Below are 21,330 nucleotides of genomic sequence, written 5' to 3'. Positions count from 1 at the left end.
CCCATCTTTATTTAGTGAAGATTCCCCAAGCTACTTCTAGCCTAACCAACCTGCTCAAAACACCATCATATAAAGTCACACTCTTCTGTCAGGCACTTTCTTCTTCCTGATTACATGCAGACTGGCCTCTAGGGAAGACCCTGCCCCTCGAAGGGACACACCCACTGGACACCACCTTCCATCGACGTTGAGAAGGGCGCAGTAAAATACTGATGTGACATCAGAAGTGACAGGATCGAAAGGAAAATGCAGTGATATTATCAACTGTATCTGCTGAACCTTCAGCCCTCTATGCTTATTTTAAGTATTTTGGAAATGATTTCTATATATGTTATTATTCATCAACATTCACTTTTGAAAAGTGAAATGCTCAAACCTTGCACTGTGATGAATGTGTTATATGCAGGTCACTTTGCCTAAGTGAGGGAAAAAACCCACCACAACTTGATCCCATTTGTTTAAAAAAAAAAAATTCAATGTAAAACATGAGCATTTAATTACTTTTAAATAATATATGTAATAATGTACATGCTATACACTCCCAAACACACTGAACACAAATCCAATCTTATAAGACATATACACAATCTACTTTTCACCAACACACACCCTGTAGGTCACTTAGGATGTTAATGGATTTCTCAGTCCACACATGAGCACGTGAACACACATGTATATGCCTCAAGTGGAAGATGAAAACAATAAACCAAAGAGCTGAAGATAGAAAGCGTGCTGTGGAAGATCCTAAAACCACAGTCAGCAACTGGAACCAGGTAACAAGGCACAACAGCTTCCCTTCTGTGGTCACAGAGATTAAGTTTCTCATCCCAGGGCTCAAATATGGAAACAGCCTTGGCTAAACCACAAACTATACGTTACAGTGTGTTTCTATTACTGTTTAAAAACAAGTATTTTTCTTATTACATAATGCATTACAGAAAAGCACTGAAAAGATAGGATTAGATAAGCTCATACAATAAAGCCTGTTTTACCATTTGAAAAAGATATTTATGTTTAAAATCAATAGAGCAGATGTAGGTATAATAAAAAAACAGCAGAAGGGATCCTATGCAGATTTCCTAGTACCCCTGAATCACAGCTTGTGTCACCCACGTCAAATTTTCCATTTTAAAGCCAGCTGGGTGATACTGTCAATTGAAAGTAATTTTCTTTTATTTTTTCTTTTTCTTGTACTTTAATGATATGTACTAGTACAGAGAATAAACAGTTAACATAACATGGCAAAATGACACTCTTCCTAGCATTGAGTTTTTTTGTTAAACATTACCTTTGTGTTAATTTTCCTTTTTTCTCTTCTATGAAAACAAAGAAGAAAAAAATGTGTCATAGAGAAAAACTCATACAACCAAGCAAAATTTGAACTATCTGTACTCCCTTTTTTAAACCCAAAGATTCTTGAGTAAATTGAAAACTTATTCTAGGAAGAACAATTCGTTGAGAGATAAAACAGTTTGCAAATATACATATATGTCCTATTCATTGTTTCTAATAACAATTTAGAGCTTCAGCTTTGTAAACTCACACAGTTATCCAAGGAATAAGGCCAACCACAAAATAAGAATCAATAGGATGCAGTAATCCGTTCAGAAAAGACGGTCAAATGTAAGCACAAGAAACCAACAATCGAAGCTGTTAATAATAGGTCATGAAATGTAGCGCTAAACAAATAGTAACCAGAATTAAACTGCCAGTTTGGTTGTTTTGACTCCGGAAGTGGGACCAGTCACACCTGAGGTTGGCAGTGTCCCTCGACCTTGTCTCCGTAGGGCCTGCAGCTCTTGCGGGTATGAGAGCAACCCTTCACAAACACAACCAGGCTGATCAAGCAAAACAGAACCAACCACCGCTCTCGGCTATAAAACCTAAGAGTGATGTAATGATTAATGAGTAAACTGAGGTTTTAAGGCTTTCTTAGAAATATTTTTCATGGCACTTCAACAATAAACACCACTAATAGGCAACATTTGCAAACATTCATAGTTACATAATTGAAAGTACATGCCATGTCAATTATTAAGTGAGGGACGGCTTTGTCAGTTGAGTCTTCTAGCAATCAAATTATACTTATGGAAAGCTATTCATGTTTGGCTGCAATAACATGTAAATCATATAGACAGGTCACTTTACTAGTATACAGTACAAACTGTGTCTGGAGTACATTGGCCAATGTATCACCTGCTTCTTACAGAAATGAAAATCATTCATTCTTTGCTAGAAATGCAATTACTGACTTCTCTCACAAGAGTAGTTGTCACCCTGACTTCAACGATTAACCTATTAAACTCTAAGATCATTATTAGGCAAATTCCTCATGTCACGCACACAGACCACCCTCACAATAATCGCACCGCAGGCAGCCAAAAAGCCCTCTCCAAAAAGCCCTCTTCAAGCCTAGCAGGTCATCCTGGCCACGCCATACTCCAGGCTGACCACCGCAGGCTCGGCTTTGGAAAACTCATCTGCGTACTCGCTGTAGCGGTTATCTGCAGGGCTGCTGCCCTCTATAGTTCGAAGAACATTGTTCACAGGCAGCAGAGCCTGCTCCTTGAGACTCAGGGTGGCTTTGAGGGCAGGTGATTCAGGACGGACTGAATTTAACAATTCCTTGCTGAGAATTCCATCTGTTTGCTTAGTTTTACGTTGCTTAATTTGCTAGAACAAAGTCAAATTTGAAAGAAATTATCAGCTGCACACCCCACATGTTCAATACATACTAGATAAAAGCTAGAAAAAGATCCTGCTTTTGCAAATGCTCTGTTTATGTACAATGCAAAATTAAATCTCAAAAAACTAAAATCTAGGGAGGGGAGACAGGACTGAGAATCCGAACTGTTCACAGTTTTTGCAATGCAAAGTATATTTGAGAGAAGAGGGTCACTAGACCTTCATATTTGAAAAGCACATACACTTCCTAGAAAGGATAAAAAGTAAGCATTTTATAATGTAAGAAATATGTATGAGACGGTCACCCTGAAATCCCAGCTGTACAATGTGACACACACACACTCGTTTAGCTGAAGACCTGCTGGCCTGATGAGCTTTGTTTGTGGTGAGCCTGCGCTGGTCTGTTACGCGAGCACAACAGGTGCCAGCACACGACAGTTTTTTATTTAACAGATTTTAAAAGAATTCGTTGGCAGAGTTCACACTCCCCAGATCCTCGGACTCATCTCCAGATAACCTTCCTGTGCCACCTAAAACTGGGGCCTCTCCGACAGGTCACTCGCGCGGTCATGGCCTCCTTACCTGAGAGCCGACCAGCAACAGCCCTGCCTGAAAGGCAGACGGGACAGTCTCACTGAGATATAGCAACTGGTTAGGCTTTTTTAAAACATGTACTTACTGATCCTTTTTGGCTACATATAATGGTAAAGAAATGTTTTAGGGTGGGGAAGGATTTCTTAAAAAAGATATTAAAAAAGGCATAAAACAGACTGATGAATTTGACTATATTAAAATTTACAGTATCTATATAAAACACACCATCAAGAAAATGGAAAAAACAAAGACTGGACAAAGCCATTAGTGATATATTTAACTAAATAAGAATTAGTATCTAGTATATAAAGAATTCTTAGAAACTGGTAAGAAAAAGGCAAATACGCCAACAGAACAATGAGTACAGGTTTGAACAGGCCATTCGCATGCAGAAAGGGAAAAACCAAATGGCCAACAAAAACATGAAAAGTCATCCAACTTCACCTGTTGTGATAGAAATCCAAAACTGCAAATAACCGAAATGTCTAGTGTAGCTGAAATGACAGACTGTGCCATAGTCATACAAGAGAATATCAGGTAGTCATTACTGAGAAAACAGATGAACTAAAGCTACATGTACCAACATGGACAAATTTAAGAACAATGCAGAGCCAGGTGAAGCATGAGTGTGACAGCCTTTGTATAGTTTAAAATATGCGGTTCCTGAAGTGGAGTGAAGGGACTGGGCATTCGTGTAGTCTGCTGCCCTTTATAGAAAACTGTTTTCTTCTGTGTTTTGTCAATACATAATAAAAATAATATATTAAGCCAAACAAAAGTTTGTGCATATATAGAGAAAGTATAAAGACATGGGCAGGAGGGACCAACACCAGGCTCAGTGCAGTGAGAGCGGGGCGGGGGAGGACACAGCAGGGGCTCGCAGGCTCTGCAAACACATCAGTAATGCTCCCTTTCTTCACAGAGAAACAGGAAAAGACCTGAATCAAATACGACAAATGCTAAAATCTCACAAAGCTAGGTGGTGAATACCCTAATATTCATTATATCTCTTTTTTCTACATACTTCAAATATTTCAATATATTTTAAAATTCAGAAAATGCGATTTGAACTAACCTTCTTTTCAAGGCAGAGAAGATCTGATTTTGAAGCAACCATAGGTACTGGCAAGATTTCTATATATATTGATTTACACTGAAGGCACAAATAAGGAAATAAACTAACTTAATATCCCAAATATATCACATAAGATGCTTCAGAATACTTACAGATTCTAAGTCCTTGATATCTTTCTCTAACTGCTTATTCTGCTCATTCATGTTCATAATTATATTAAATACAGACTGCCTAGGATGCAATGTTCGATCAAACTGGTGGTACATGTTTCTCCAAAACCTTTATGACAAAAACAGACAAAAAAATAGAAAAAAATTTTTCAACAAATTGTGTCTGAGAAAAATTGAGTATAATTAAGTATTTCAATAATGCCACCTTACTTAAAATTGAAAGACACTGTATTTGGCTCCAGAACTGCCAATTTCTGAGACTGGGAACTGTAGAGAGGATTGAGGTACTTCTTCTGGTCGTCCAGAAGAAACGGCCACAGGGAGTATGTCTTCTCCTTCAACCTGATGTGATGAGAAAAACATGAAGACCTTTCCCAGAGACGCTGATACTCTCCTGTAAAGCAGGTAATCATTTCCCACATAGACTTAGTTTCCCCTTTTTCTTTTTGTCACAGTTTAACAAATTCACAAATTCAACTCTGAATTTTTCACACTTAGGTTATACATACTTGTCTGCACACACATCACACTTCAAAACAAATTTTTAACTATTAGCCGAGAACATGAGGGGTGCTCAGAGCTTACTCAGCTGCAGAAATACAGACAGCAAAATATTCATGTTAAGACCCAGTTCTATATCATATTGTCAAGACAGTTTAAGTTCAACTACAAGTTAGACTTCAGCTAAATAGGAAAAAAAAAAAAGCCCATTTCAATCAACTGTCTTACTTGAGTTCTTCTCTTTCCTTCTGACAATTCGCAATAAAGTTTCCAAACTGGCATGAATGGATATGTTCATGGATCTGAAGAAGAAACGCTTCATTGAACTCGAAGGCTTGTGGAAACTGTTCGGTCAAATGCCACACACACTCCAAGAACTGAGTAAACACCGGCGAGACTTCCTTTGGGTCACCATCCAAATGGCCACACCTAACCCCCGAGAAAGTACAAGCTTTTGAAAATGCCACTGGAAGAGGTCAATTGTTTGGGTACTGTTAAATTTAAATACATATCCCCCCATCCAGGAAAAAAAGTCCTAAAACATTGTTATATTGACATTAAAGAAAAACCCCAAATCTGTCATGTTTCTATTGAAAGAATTTATGAGTTTTTCAACCAGTTTTAAAGGATCTATTACATTCTAACCACTACAATCCAGACAAAAAGAAGGTAATTAAACTGCCATAAGAATTAATTAAAGTATGAGACTTGAAAAAAAAATGACAGAAAAAAAATTAAATCAGTTTTCATACAAAAACCCACACCACTCTCATTTCCCATCATGAAGAACCAGAACATTCTGGTCATCTAAACTAGTTCTATTAATTTTACAAAATAACTGAACGTACATTGTGACTTACCTCTCTGAAAACTTATGTCCAAAGGAGATCCAATCTTTTTCTATTAAAACCTTAATGAGAAAAAGTAAAATCCATTTTACAACCCCCTTCAATTCCTTTTTTGTTCAGAATGGATTTAATCCTGTTATCTTAAAAACGCATTATTTTTTAAACTTATGGTGGCAAATAAAACTGTTTAAATTATAGGCAAAACCCAGCAAGAACTTGAGTTACAGGTTGGCCTAACAGAAAATGAAAATCATTTATAAAAGGAAGTATAGTGGTCTTGTGACTTAAGTTTATTTTTTTTTCAGTTGCATTTAAATACTGTATTTTAAGTGGAAAGCATATTATAAAACACTATTGCATTTTGTATGAGTGATGATGATATACATACAGAAAAAGGTTAGGAAAATGCAAACCAGGAGGTTACCAGTGGTTACTGGGTGGTAGACAGGGGTGGATGGTTTAAATCTTTTGGCTTACTGTACATCATTTCCATAATATTGATACTTTAAAAAAAGAAAAAATAATGGTAAAGAAACCAAAGAAAACTTTATATTCAAATTCAAATGTTGATATCTAACCTCTTGAATGAACTCTGTAGGTTTTCTCTATTACAACTCTACTAAAATAATAGGCTTCCAATTATTTTCGGTCTAATCTCAACAATATTATCTTTGTAGTTTTTAACACACTTTCTAATTTCATTATATAATCACCAAGTACATCCTTTTCGATGTCGAAGTTGTCACTTTCAGCTCCTCTGACTTCGTCCTGAATCTCTCCAAGAGGCTACAGCACTCGAGGGGAAGGTGCAGACTCTGACGTCACAGTGCCCGGGCTCAGATCCCAGCTTCCCTACACTCACACCCACAACTCCCAGCACCTGTTCTTCCTCCTGCAGCCCTGGACTTTACCGTGGGCTCCTTGCTGCCCTTTGACACACCCACCTCTGAAACTTAACTCAGTACCCTTCTCACTAAACTCACTCCCCTGCTGTCCAAGTGAAGAGCAGAATGGCACAATCCACCCTGCAACTGAGCCCTGAGCCTGCACACCATCCTAGAGGAGGACTCTTCTCCTGGCACCACCTCAAGTCCCAGAACTCTGCTGTCTGGACCTCCCCGGACGTGGACCTGGCACCGCCCCCCCTCCTTCCATCTGTCTACGTGGCACTGCCTTAGCTCTGCCCTCTTTTCTCCCTAAGCCGTCCTAACAGCTTCCAGCAAGTCTAGCCTCCATCCCCACCCCTCTGCATTCAAGACATCAAACCATTTTTTAAAAAACAGTTCTGAACACGTTACTCTTCCTGCATTTAACAGCTCTCACCACCCAGGGAGGGTGAAGTCCAGATGCCACACTTTTCTTCCTCAGGCCTGCAACCCACTCTGCTCTCCTGCACCCGGCCCACCCCTCGCACAGCCTGCAGGCCCCTGCAGGAGCCACGCTTTAGTTCTCACTGGTCCTTGGTCTGGGAGGTTCTCACACAGTTGCTGGTCACTGCTTGAGTTCATCTGGACATCAAGACAATGAAAGCGAAACACGGCCAAGGAAACATCTTGTCTCACACACTGGAGGCAGGTGGAACTGCACTTTATCAGCAGCACTTCCAGTTGGCCGGTCCCCAATTCAATATGTTGGCGCCACAAATACAATGATTCTGAAAGGGGTCTGAGGGTGTCCAACCTTCCCCTGCTAAGCTGGCACTGTGTGGAGTGTTTCTAAACCAAGGAAAACTGTTCACCAGCTCCTCATTTATATACCTGCCCTGAGTTAAGATGCAAAGTTTGAAACATGAGTTAATCTGATCATATGTTAAAAAGGCAAACAAAACTCAGGAGCCAGGACTTTAGGGCCACAAAACAAAATCTGTCCAACTAGAAACTGTCTCTTCAGATTTAAAACAAGCTTCCAAATGTGTACCTGCGCTTCCCTAGTGGCTTAGAAGGTAAAGAATCTGCCTGCAATGCAGGAGACATGAGTTCGATCCCTGGGTCGGGAAGATCCCCTGGAGAATGGAATGGCAACTCACTCCAGTATTCTTGCCTGGAGAATCCCGTGGACAGAGAAGCCTGGTGGGCTACAGTTCATGAGGTTGCAAACAGTCAGACAAGACTGAGCAACTAACACTTAACACTTAATGTATACCTACCACTGAGAAATGAAGGTGTGTTAAATACAAAGTTTCCTCTGGAATATAATTTATAAGGACTCTTATCTATGTCTTGTCTTACTACGTTAGTTACATTGTTAGATTAAAAACCAGGGAGAAATGCTGAATAGTTCTATTGCAATACTTTGCAGGGGAAAAAAAAGTTTAAAACTTTTTGTCAAAGAGATGGCACAAGTGGAAATTCGTCTAACCCAGGGTTTCTCAGCCTCAGCACCGCAGACATTGGGCCAGGTACCCCTCTGTTGAAGGGTTGTCCTGTGCGTTACAGGACATTACCAGCTGGCCCTCCACCAGCTGGAGCCCAGGTATACCCTGCTCTTTAGACGTAAAGATCAAAATGACTCCTGCTTGTCTCCGCTGGCCTGGCCAAGCAAGCCCTTACCATGAACCCTCTGATCGTCCTGTAGTAGGGATCCAGCAGGAGAGAGCCCAGGGAGCAGACCTGTGAGGTCCTGTCCCAGCCGTCAGAGCAGTGCACCAGCACGCTCGCACTCTCAGCCTCGATTGCCTGAAAAGACAGACCACACACTTCCATTCTACCAGGACACATTTTAGGTAAGTCAGTAAGTTCTACTTACTCAAAAACCAGATTAGCAGGTATGCATTATGAAGAAGAGCTAGGGCTGCAGTGACAATGCTGTCAGAGCATATTCTCCAAAATACAAGACAAAACACAAAAAAAACACAGACAGAATGTCATTTCAAAGTGCTGGGGAATTTCTTTTGAAGCTCCTACATTAACTGCTACATGATATTTTTAAAGCTCCAATTAAAGTAAATCTCACTACAGAGATAGAATGTAGTAACAGCGATCTGACTGTGATGGATATGAGCACCCCACAGAATGAACCCGTTCCTTCCCAACCACGGAAAGCCCATGATCGAATGTGAGTGATGAAGCGTTACTTTGGCTAAGAAGATTGCAGCATCCATCACAGCTTTGATGTGACGAAGCCATCCTGAGCTTTCCAGACCACAGTAGAAATCGTTGACGGAAAGCCCTTTGGTACCGTTGACTGCAAGGGGAGAGACAGTCCAGTTAGGAAGGAGCCTGAGTCCCCACTTCTATTCAAGAGCCCCCCCAGGGAGCCAGCTGAAGAAGACAAAACAAACAGGCTAGACTCTTTACACATGGAGACATGCTATTAAAAGCTCATTAATGGATTTTTGGGTACATTTTTCTGTCATTCCTTGTGCTTTGAAAAGAAAAAAAGTGTTCCAATGTCCCTTTTAAAAAAAATCTGCAACACAAGTGTTTAATTAAAAATAGTCTGATATTTTAGTTTTTAAAATTCCATATCAGGACTGGAAAGATAGCTTAATATTTAAACAGAATACTGTTATATATTAAATCCTCATGGTACTGACTGATGAAAATATCTAAACAATAGCAATTTTTTGTAAAACCATTAGAATTATACTGCCCAATAAATATAGTACTGCCCACTACTGAAATATCACTATTAAACACCTGAAATGTGAGTATTCCAAACTAAGATGTGTTGCAAGTATAAAAGACACCCTAGCCAATTTCTAGGTCTTAAAGAGTTTGAAAAAACCAAAACATACTATTACTAATTTTTTATACTGATTACATGTTAGCATAATGTTTTAATATATTGTTATTAAAATTTATTTCAATTGTTCTTTTTACATGTCTGAATATAACTACCAGAAAACTTTTAAGCATGTAACTTTAAATTTTATACTGTGACAAGCATTATGTTTCTGTTGAATAAAGCTGCCTAGAAGGCATGCAATAATCGTACCTTCCAATAATTTCTGAAGGCTGGACCGCATGACATGGATATTTTCAATTCCAACAAACTGAAATCTAATATTAGAATAGTTGTCTTCGTTTTCATAACCTTTTCCAGCTGCTCTGTTGGCCATTGCATTCAGCTAAAATTTTAAATTTTAGAATTTAGAGACAAATTGCCTTTCTCTTTTAACTTAATTTACCAAATATCATGAAAACACTAAATAAACCACCTTTTAGCCAGCAGAGTTTAAAGGAAGTCATCAAACTGAATGTGCTACCATTTTTTAATAATCGAAAAGTATCATCTATATTATTCAAAATACAGAGGATCCTATAAAGTAACAACACGCTTGCTACATAAGGATCAGATAAGAAATTCCCTACGCATAATTCATGAAACTGATTCACATGTGTATTTAGTCAGTCTTCCATATGTTTGTAGTATTTCAAAATTTATAAAAGAATTATATCCCATCTAAACCCTACACGATTCAGTGTTGAGCAGAGCTGTTACAGAATGAACTTTCAGACTCACTTCAAAACAAGCCTGGAGCACCTGATCACTCAGAAAGCCACAGGGACCCTGAAGCACAGCTGAAACATAGGTCAGGTCACTTGGGATCAGATTACACAGTACACCCCACAGTATGCAATGAGACAGCCTGATACAGCTCCAAGAACTGGGCCCCAAACAACCTGATTTCTAGGGAGAAAAGACCGCCTATGGGCCATGGTCTTAGGTTATTAGATCAAATGCTCTCAGAAGTTAATATCTGGCATGTTTAATTCTTTCAGACTGGGATTTCCTGTGGTATGTTATGACATTTGTCAACAGTCTTAAGGAGCTGGATGAAACAGAACTGGAAGAGAAAGCTGCTTTTCTTGCAGTGGACAGGGGCTCAGGTTGGTGAGAAGTACAGTTACACTGTCTACTGACTCACTGGTCACTTGGGATCTATGATAACTAAGGCAAGACTTAGATATTTAAAAAATGCTTCCACATTATTGCTACTCGGGTTTAACTAGGAAAACACAACAATCAAATAAAGATATACATTTTTTGTGTAGTCATCAATTATATAAGAGATATTAGGGCCTGAGAAACAAATCACCCTCAGACCTCATGTTCAGAAAGTCTTAAATTACAGTCATCCTTTATATCTAATATTACCTAAAAATAGTGCTATGCAATTAACCCACTCAAATTATACTGGGAAGTAAATCAAAATTTTTCTTACAAGGGGTAACACTAACACTCTTGACTTCTAAGAAAGTCTCTTTTTGTTAAACAAGGATTATCAAACTATCAATCTCTAACTTTTAATAATTTACACAAATTACTCTTTTCTTCTTTTTCTCCATTATCTTTTGTAAAACTGCATAATGATGAGAATTACTTCTAAAACAGCTACGATTCCTTTCAACAAAGCTGCCTAAAATTGTGTTTTGTATCGCTCACTCGCTTTTTCTCATCGCTTTCTCTTATTTTCTCATCATTCCAGATTTTTGAAGAAATCCTCACTATAATTCTGCCAATGTCCTTTTGTGTAGCCCACCAGCTCTGCACACGATGCTACAATAAAAATTAAAAGTAATGTTAGCTATTACTGTTGAGGATTTGAATTATTTTAGTTTCAGGATCCTACATGAATTGGTTGTTTTACTGCATTGACAAAAGGAAAAAGGGATTCGGACATTTGTCCCAAAGATAAAAATTTATCCTGACATGATAGATACCTAACAGAACAATTGTTTATTGTTCACTAGTTCAACATTCAACGTTCAACTAGTTCACTAGTTCAGTTCTCCAGTTCAATGTTTCTTAAGTTAGCTCACTATTTTCCTTATTTTCTTGAATATTCCATATTAAGGAATGTCATTTTAACAAAGTGTTTTGCCAATTAAAAATTCAATGAAAAAAAAAGTAGTGAGAATTTCTAATTTTCACAATATACTTCACAATAACGTAATGCTGATATACCACCTAGAGCTCCCAATATAAAATTCAGCTTTCCTAAACTTGTACATGTATCAGAAGACATAAAAAATCACAACCTGGGTTACCAGGAACTGGGTCTCCTAAGTTGGTATCCTGTAAAAGATTGATTTCCTTAGCATCAGTTCATTTAAAACTAGGATTCAGCATGTTCAACATGGACACAGCGCCTGGCTCCCACTAACTGAATCAGCAGAGACAGTGAACTGCCAGGCTGTACTGGACACATACTCTGGGTCTGGTGTCCATGACGTACATGTAGCGGTTGGCTGGGTTGGCCTTGCTGATGGCCTGAAGTAAATGTTCATCTTCGAGGCACCGGGCACTGAACCCAGACAGTGGCTGACTACAGCGACAAATGGCAGCCTAGTTACAGAAAGAGAGAAAGCAGGTTATCCAGAGAAGTCTAAAACACATCCTAAAAACATGCTTAAAAGAAAGAACCCACAGTTAAAATCAAATGTGCAATCTGTTTAAAAGCTGACAGGACGATTAGATTTCCTGGTGACTCAGATGGTAAAGAATCTGCCTGCAATGCAGGGACCTAGGTTCGATCCGTGGGTTGGGAAGATCCCTTTGAGACAGAAACAGCAACCTACTTCAGTGTTCTTGCCTGGAGAAGTCCACAGACAGAGGAGCCTGGGTTGCAAAGAGTCGGACATGACTGAGCGATTATTACTTTCACTTTCAACTTGGAAATCCTATTTGTATTAAATACTTTCCAATATTTTGACATTTACCTAAGTTTTCTCAATATTCTCTTCTACTAAGAAACCTGAATACCTCCTTACTCAAGAGTTTGATGGAAAAAAAAACAAAAACAAACTCTCTGGTCCTAAGAAGTAACAACTGTTTGATTCCCTACGGGGTAACCTAACCAGATACTTGCATTCTGTGCTCTGGGTTACAAGATTCTTTTAAGTTCAAGTAACTGATTTAGTCAATAAATGTAGAACAGAATTTTTAAAAATAGCAACATTTGAACTTTTACTTTCCAAAGTCATTCTGATATCTAATTAGAAATCACTGATGTTTATATATAAAGAGACTTACAAGAAAAATAAGTTTCAATTCAAATTTGGTTAAAATACAGTCAATCTAGGAGGGCAAAAATATCTATAATAAGCCATGTGTGTTGGATTATTTACTGTTGTTTAAAGTCTTAAAAAAGATTTCTAAGATTTAGACCCATATACTTTTTCTCCAATCTCATTCTTATTAACTCCAACTTGACCCTACCCAAACATTACAATTATAGTATCATGAAGGGAAAAAGTACACGTAAATTCACATTCACACAGTTTAAACTCACACACAAAATAAAATCATGGAAATATAAGAAAATAGTAGAAGAAAACAAGGATTGCCTGAGGATACAGACCTATTTTCTGTATTTGTTAACCTGGGCATTGAATATATATTTTCAGCCCTGTTTTCCCATTTAAAAAATGTACACAAACATGGGTGTGTCAAACAAAGGCTATAATGAGAATGATAAAACCCCTATGACTTTTCTGTGAAAAGCTGATGAGGAACTTCTGTTTAGTTTTACTTTTTACCTCTTGCTCCCTTCTAAAACCCGACTAAACTTCTAAGGGGAGAGGAGGAAGACGACAAGTATGAAAGTTTCCGTATTGCAGGATAATTTTGTTTCAAAATTTCAGAAATGTCATCAAGGAAAGGTCAGCACTTCTCTATCAGCAACACTGATGGTGACCTCTCAGCGTAGAGATGGGTATTCTTTTGGACACCTAGACCTGCAGAGGACTCGTACCCCACTAATAAGGTCAGAACAGCTCCTTACCTCCTTACTCTGGTGGTAGTAGGAGAGAACAGGAAACCTCCCCTTGCTCCGGAACTTGGAACTACCAACAATTATTGGTTTGCTTGCTATTCGGGGCACATATAGTTCTCTGGGGTAAGTTTCACAAATCTGCAAAAATCAAAACACAACGATTCTACTCACAGTTCTAGAACCAGGTTAAAAATCACCTTTAAAAACCTCTAAAACTCACTAAACGCAAGAACAATAAAAGTTACTGCTGTGACGGTCTCCGACTCCAGTACCTTGTATTCTGAGTACCTCTGGAGAGGGAGATGGGTACCTTGTACTCTCGGTTGGCGTCGGACAGCTGCCAGTTGGAATTGGGTACTCCCATCCTCTTATACTCCTCGGCGAGGTCAATGAGTTCCCACCCCCGCAGTCTTTCGGCATCGTTTTGTTTGGGATTATAAGAGAATGCATAGAGATCTTCATATTTTGCTACAGTATACAAAACACATGAATGTTAAGAGGCAACTTCTAGGACTTAGGACACTACAAATGAGAGTAATTTTTCAGTTTTATCTATTTAAAAAATCTTCAAAGAGACAGCTAACATCTGAACATACAACTTAACACCTCAGTTCTTTGAAATGGATGATTATACCTAAAGGCACACATATTGATCTGAGATTCAGTTTATAAAATCAGCAAGAGCTAGTAAACAATACACACACATTAAATACTACACTGCAATATTTCCTTTTTCTAAAAGTAAAATTTTAAAGATACAAGGAGACATCCCCCAAATGAGATGTGAACTGGAAGCCCAGTGTGCACTTAGTGGAAAGCTAGAGGTGGCATACAGAACGGGAGGCTGCACACACCCCACCAGGGGACAGTGTGGACCCAAACCAGCAAAGGCTGTGTAGAGCTCTAGAGATCACCTACTCCTGAACAAGGCCAAGCCCCAAAGTCACAGGGCCATTCCTGCTGCAAGACAGGCTGCCCTGGGGACACTGGGATCAATGGCATAGGCTTCCAGGGCTGGGAGAGTGGAGTGAGCATGGACCTGCTCCCAGACCACTGCCACCCAGGTGTTCCACACAAAGGAACATTCAGGAATCGGTGTGCTTCACCTCTAGGAGACAGCATGATTCCAGCATGTCCTGGAAGGAAGCCTGCAGACCCCAGGGGCATAAGCAGTGATGTGATTCCTCCTTAGGGTATGTCACAGCCTCATTGCCACCTCTGCTAAAGCAGAGGTCATGTCCTCAGGCTCTACTCCCATGGATTAAATGTACTAACCCCACTGCTATCAGAGGAGGCTGACTGCCCTTAACTTAATTAGGAATCAATTTCCAAGTCATTTCTCTTGGTTGTGAGATACCCACTTTAAAAAAAAAAATCTGTGCTTCAGGTGATCAACAGACTTTTAAAACATCCACATAAATCTATGGTTTTTCAGGGGTTTTAAATGTTTTGCTCTTTCCTTATTATCACCCCTTCTTTGGGCTCCCCTGGTGGCCCAGTGGTAAAGAATCTGCCTGCCAATGTAGGAGACCCAGGTGCGATCCCTAGGTAGGGAATATCCTCTGGATGAGGGCATGGCAACTCACTCCATTATTCTTGCCTGGAGAATCCCGTGGACAGAGGAACCTGGCGAACTACAGTCCATGAAGTCACAAAGAGTCAGGCCCGAATGAGCAACTGAACAACAACAATACCTTCTTTGGAAACCAGTCTTATAATTTAGAAGTTTCTAACTACTTATAGGACAAATTTTTTGGAATAGAGTGCACATGACCTTAAGAGTAACTTAAAGTGCAAAATAACAATAATGAGATACTGAAAAAGCAGCTTAGAGAATCCACGTCAATTGAGAAGTAAGCTTTGGTCCTGAAGAACAGCACCTTGCTTTGACAGCTGCAACAGAGAGTTGTAAATATCGTGGCAGTCTCTCTCTCTGGGAACGATGAAGTGCACGGTCCGGAAGTTCTTGCACTGGATCACCAGGGGGCACCCAGAAGTCGTTAGAGCGAGCTTCTCCACTGAGGCAATATGGTGGTGCAGTATCTACAGCACAAGAAAACATTCGCTCATCATCAAACTAAAGCTTTTAAACGACCAAATGCCCACGCCAGAAACATGTCTGATACCTCCCCACCCCTGCACCCGTTCCACACACAATCACAGCTTGAGAACAGGACCTTAGAAACATATTTGCACCCTGCCCCCTTCTCTCCATCTCCACTGTCGTGGCCCTAGGTGCAATGTCCCCACTGTTCCACCTGAGCTACTGCAAAGAGCCTCCGCAGGCTCTCTCCATAGCCACTCCTGACCTTCTCTAAGCCATCATCTACAAGGCAGAGGAGTGACCATTGAAAAGCAATTAAACAGTTGACACATGACATAGCAATGACGCTCCTGGGCACATACCCAGACAAAACTACAATTCGAAAAGATACACGCACTTTGTGTTCACAACAGCACTGTTCACCATAGCCTCGACATGGAAACAGCCTAAATGCCCACTGACAGGTGAGTGGATAAAGACATGCATATATGACAGGGAATATTCCTCAGCCGTAGAAAAGAACAAAATAATGCCATTTGCAGCAACACAGACAGACCTAAAGACTATCATACTAAGCCAAAAACAGAAAGGCAAATACCATATGCTATTTACATGTGGAATCTAAAATACGATAAAAATCAACATATCTACAAAACAAAAAAAGGCTCACAGACATAGAAAACAAACTTGTGTTTGCCAAGGGGGCAGAGAGGTAGGGGTGGAAAGGAGTGGGAGTTTGGAATTAGCAGATGCAAACTATTACATATAGGATGGATAAACAAGGTCCCACTGTACAGCACGGGAAACTTTATTCAGTATCCTGTAACAAATCACAATGGAAAAGAATATACGTATGTATGTAAACATAAAGCTGAGTCACTGTGCTGGATGACAGAAAAAAACAAAACACTGTAAATCAACAATATTCAATGTAGTAATAAATTAAAAAATAAAAGGCAATTATAAAAAAACTAGACTTGTTGCCGTCTAGTCATGCTATTCCCCATTCCCCTAGCCTCGCTTCAAGTCCCCCCGCATCCCTAAGTTCTGCTGACAACAGCCGACTTTCGGGTCCTCAGGACGCGTCAAGCTCCTTCACACAGTGCTGCGCTGCCCCGACCTACTGGGATGAGGCAGCTCTAACTCTTCACCTGGGAACTTTGAGTGCGGTTTCTGGCCTTCGCTTAGAATTCACCACTGAGAAAGAATGCCACTCACTCCAGTGACACCACTGCTTTATTTAAAAAGGAGGGCAAAAAAAAAAAAAAAGGAGGGCAGATATAATCACATGACTGTGAAATTTCCTCAGTTAAGACAGCCAGCCAACAGGAGCATTTTTTGCACATGTTCAGAGAAAACATGGTGCGAGTCCATCACTATAAGTACAGTGACGAGCGCAGCACAGGCCCTCCTCACCCAGGTTTCTTTCTGATGAGCATCTATGAACAGCAGATGCGTGGCTGTGAGATACAGTGTTCCTGTTAACGACTTGTTGCTGGTACTGAACCGGTCAAGTAACTTCACTTGCTCAACCTGAAAAAGAGAAAGTGTTATTTCTCATTACAAAGTCATATAAATTCTTTTTCTTTTTATCTCAGTACTTAAATGTACAGTTTCAAACTGCTTCCTCCTTCTGTTCAAAAAGATGAGATTACTTAAGGTTGAAAGTTAAATTTTACATGTATTGGGTAATATATAAGCCACCAACAACATTGGTATTACTTACAGCAACAAATACAGCCTGTAGAGAAAAACTCTGCAAGAAATTTAACATAAATACTAAAGGGAATCAGGGAGGAGGGGTGTGGTATCAATAAGCATAATCATTTTTCAATATCCAAGAGTCAATGTATTTTGTACGTTGGCAAGTCAAGAAGTAAATAACGTTATTATCCAGGGTTAGGAAAGTAAACTACCACTGCTCAGGACCATTTCTTCCTTAAATAAAAATCTAACTTTATTATACCACACACTTCTCATCAAAACATAAACATGTTTAAAACAATGGAATCCACTACTGTTGACTCCTCCTCAACTGTGTGAGGCTCGGCTGAAAAAGGACACTCTGGTCAGTCAACAGTGATAACTGGATATAAAAGCTCATGTCTTATTTCCTGCAGCAATTAAAGCAAAGTGCTCTAAAGAAAAGAGAACTAACGCCTATACATGGAAATAAAGGTTATTATAAAGTATCAATGCTACTTAAGCAAATTATCTGTCTTTAGTAATAACCTTTGCACATGCATTTACAAAAAAAATGGGGGCACGTAGCAAGCTAAGAAGAAAGCATCACTTTTGAAATAACTCAGTTTGAGCCTCAATGGGATCAGATTTTCAAGGGATATTCCATTCTTTAGCCAGCTCTAGGAAGTGGTCTTTCATACACAGAGCGCCAAGGAAAATCTTCTCATTCCACTTTGTAACGTTCCACTCACAATGAGCAGCACATTTGGCATAAACATATGATGTCAGCCGAAGCACTGGGGCCTGGCGGCGGGAAAGAGGATGCATAAAAAAGGACCGTCTCCGCACAGCTCCCTTTGTTTCCTGGCAAGACTCTCATTAGGGGAAAGTTAGAGCTCAAAGTAAGAGACAGCTGCTGAGCTGCTCACTTATACAGCCTGGAAATGCACTTTCAGAAATGCAAATTCAGACTTGACATCTTTATTGACACTATACAGTTAGTAAGCCAAATGTGACCAAAACAGGATAATATATCTGATCCTAAATTTTAGAACTATAAAGCCATCTAATTAGTAGTCAGGTAAAATACTTTATCTGATACATCTCTAGTTAGTAAGCAATAATTTTTAAAATGACTAAAACAGCACAAAAGACAATACTATTTCTTTATTTACTTATGTCAAGAAGAAGTTTGGGGAAGAAAAAGCTCTTAGAATTATTAAGATTTCTGAATTAATATTAACACATTTGAACAAACAGACTGAAAGCAGAGAGGCAATGGAAAAGCCACTGTGTAGTTTGTGGGTGAGACAGCTTTGAGGTAAATCCTGGCTCTACCTCTCACAGGCTAACTGGGAAGGTCGCTTAAACTCTTGAAGCTGACTTCCTCCTCATCCCTAAATGGAGATAACGTCCCCAAGGGCAGGGGTAAAAGATCAGTGATGATTTTGTATAAATTAATATATTTGGGAATTGTAAATATTGTGAAATCACGTTGTAGAGTTGGCTATTCTGACATACCCTTGCTCAATAACAGGTAATTATCACTTCTCAAATACAGCCAGTCTGAACAACACAGAACAAATCACTAGCTATACAGTTACTACTGACAGTCAATTCTTGATTGCGACTAAACTACACAGGTCAAAACAGCTAAATAAACTGAAAGCAATTTATTTTTAGTTTTCCAATACTTACAGTTACTTTTGCAGCAAATTAACTGTCCAGGTGAAGGCTATGTGTAATAGAAACAAAAGGTTGGAAACAAAAAATAGAAACAAAAACCTTTTAGGAATAAGCTATAATTTAGGAGGCTATCCAGTCCACCAAGCAACTCTCAGAAGGTCTGTCCAGCTCACTGCCGTGGGCCCGACACGTAACAGTACCTAGGAAGTATCTGTTTAACTGCAGTTCATTCACAGGCACTTAAGAGAGTAGGAGTGGTCTAAAGCTAGAAAAATAACCCAAAGAAATAAAGGAGCACACTTGAAAAGTAATGTTTATAAGAAATTAGTCAGAAGTCTTTTAGTTTTTTAAAAAAATTCATAAAAAGACCTTACTAAACCACCAGTATGGGTCCACTGTGAAAAGGGAAGACAAAATTAAAAAATTAAAATCCATCAACTGGTAGTTATGAAAGTCATGGGCAAGAAGCTTAAGAGCATGAGGGCTGCTACAACCATAGAAATAGAAACAAAGATATATAGTCATCATAAATTTCAAGTGAAAAGATTTAAAATAAGCCAAGGGATCCTAAACACTTTCTAACATTCTGTCCCCTCTAACCAATCCTGAGGAGTAGAGTTTGCTCTGATTGCTTCAATTCAGTTCACTCTTTACTATTTTTTCATTGTGTGCTCCACACTTTGGCCAGCAGGATGAAAGATGCAATGAAGAGGTGCAACTGGGCACAGAAGGAAGTCATGGTGCACACAGCTACTACCTAACACACACCTGGAACCTGGAAACCAGGACAAGACCCTGGTCTGAGGGTATGCTAGTCCTCTTCTCAACCTCTGCACCCTCTACGACTTTGCCTCTTTACTTAGGCACCCTTGTATCTTCAAACTTTAAGTGGCAGTAACTTGAATTCCAGAATTACTTTACCTTTCCTCTCTTAAACATACAAAGAGAAATTTTTTCCCAATGGGATTACTTTTCAGCATCTTTAATTTTATTAGATAGAGCATGTGCCATGTTTTTCTTTCTTTCTTTTTTTTTTTTTTAAAAAAAAGCTTTAATATAAATCCGCCTTAGGAAGGTTTGAGAAACATTTTAATGATATCCATCTCAGATTCTCCCTGGGATAGATGAAGAAGACGGATGTCTGCTCTTTTCCCTACAGGAGCTGTAACTTGAGGATGGGCCACAAGTGACTGATGGCTTCAAACCCGGAGGGAGAGTCAAGGCTCACAGGAGGTCCTTGTCCTGATTTTGTTAAAGGCTCCGGGTGGGCCATTCAATGCTTCTGATCTCGATTTGTTTTCCCCTCCCCCGCCCTAAATTGAAGATGAACTTCACTGCCGACGGTCAAGCAAGCCGCCGATATTCTGATGTCACTCCCTTCCGTTTTCACAGCTGTCCCAGGATCACCCTAGTGAGTGCCCTTCACACACAACACTGAAGCGAGGGGTTTCGTGAGCTCAGCTGCAGAGCGTTTCCCTCAGGCACGTTAAGACGTGGTGTCACACTCCCCTTCTCCGGACCTCGTCTGTGCACCCGACTGGACTCTAGAGACCCTTGAGGGTGAAGCGGCGCCGGAAACCGCCACCCCCGGGAAAGTGAGGTGGGGCAGGTGATCGAGGGGAGGCCGCTGGCCCCTCGGGACTGACCGCAGGCCCCCGGCGCCCAATGCCTGACGGAAAACCCGCCCAGGCCGCCCGGCCCACTGGGCCCTCCGCCGCTCAGCCGCGCCCAGCCGCCGTGCACCCACCTTGGTCGTACGGATGTGTTCCATCCCGACGAGGCGCCCACCTGCCGCCGCCGCCGCCGCCGCCGCCGCTGCACGGTGAAGCGGAGGACCCCCCGAACCCGCGCGCACCACCGCCGGCCCGCCGCACCCGCCGCGCATGCGCCGCCCACCCGCCGTCTCCTGGAAACACTTCCGCAAACCCCGGAGCGCCGAAAGGGCGCGGCGCGGCGCGCAGAGCGGCAGCGGACTGGCCCGGGGCCCTCGGCGGGACGCACGGCGCCCCCTACCGGTGTAGGCTCTCCGATCCCCGGGAAAGCGTGGTCCTCTCCATGGCTACTGGCCCGCACTTCTACCCCGTGGACCATGTCGTGGGGACCGGCCGTGCAGAGCATTCGGTGGGTGAGGGAGAGACGGGGAGTCCCTGGAGCCCCTTTACCCTATCAGGGGACAGCACCAAATCTCGATACTTCCGCTTTTGTCTGAGCTGCAGTTCTTTCACGAAAATCTCAGTTCAGTCCAGTCGCTCAGTCGTGTCCGACTCTTTGCGACCCCGTGGACTGCAGCTCTCCAGGCTTCCCTGTCCATCACCAACTCCCGG

At 40.7% G+C, this 21,330-nt stretch overlaps 1 protein-coding gene across 3 annotated transcripts; it reads right to left on the bottom strand.

Moving 5' to 3' along the window:
* Positions 1–479: 479 nt before the first annotated feature.
* Positions 480–20,893, bottom strand: MTMR6 (myotubularin related protein 6). Of its 3 annotated transcripts, XM_086329706.1 has the most exons (15): positions 20,754–20,893; positions 17,054–17,170; positions 15,474–15,636; positions 13,904–14,061; positions 13,603–13,731; positions 12,030–12,164; positions 11,262–11,375; positions 9,810–9,942; positions 8,947–9,056; positions 8,423–8,548; positions 5,886–5,935; positions 5,254–5,454; positions 4,735–4,866; positions 4,507–4,633; positions 480–2,673 (listed from the first exon to the last, which is right to left on the bottom strand). In XM_086329706.1, the coding sequence occupies exons 1-15, from the start codon at positions 20,889–20,891 to the stop codon at positions 2,413–2,415; spliced, it is 2,094 nt and encodes a 697-aa protein (XP_086185832.1). In that variant the 5' UTR covers positions 20,892–20,893; the 3' UTR covers positions 480–2,412. The 3 variants fall into 3 exon arrangements, with proteins under 3 accessions (XP_086185832.1, XP_086185830.1, XP_086185831.1); XM_086329704.1 differs by lacking the exon at positions 11,262–11,375; XM_086329705.1 differs by lacking the exon at positions 11,262–11,375 and having other exon boundaries at positions 1,166–3,294.
* Positions 20,894–21,330: the final 437 nt, after the last annotated feature.

The sequence above is a fragment of the Bos grunniens genome, chromosome 12 (genome assembly GCF_055505025.1).
Source record: "Bos grunniens cultivar Pamir isolate PY7600 chromosome 12, Bosgru_T2T1.0, whole genome shotgun sequence".
In the NCBI taxonomy this organism is placed as follows: Eukaryota; Metazoa; Chordata; class Mammalia; order Artiodactyla; family Bovidae; genus Bos; species Bos grunniens.
Note: the sequence above shows the minus strand (reverse complement) of the source record. Positions and strands in the feature narration are given on the sequence as shown.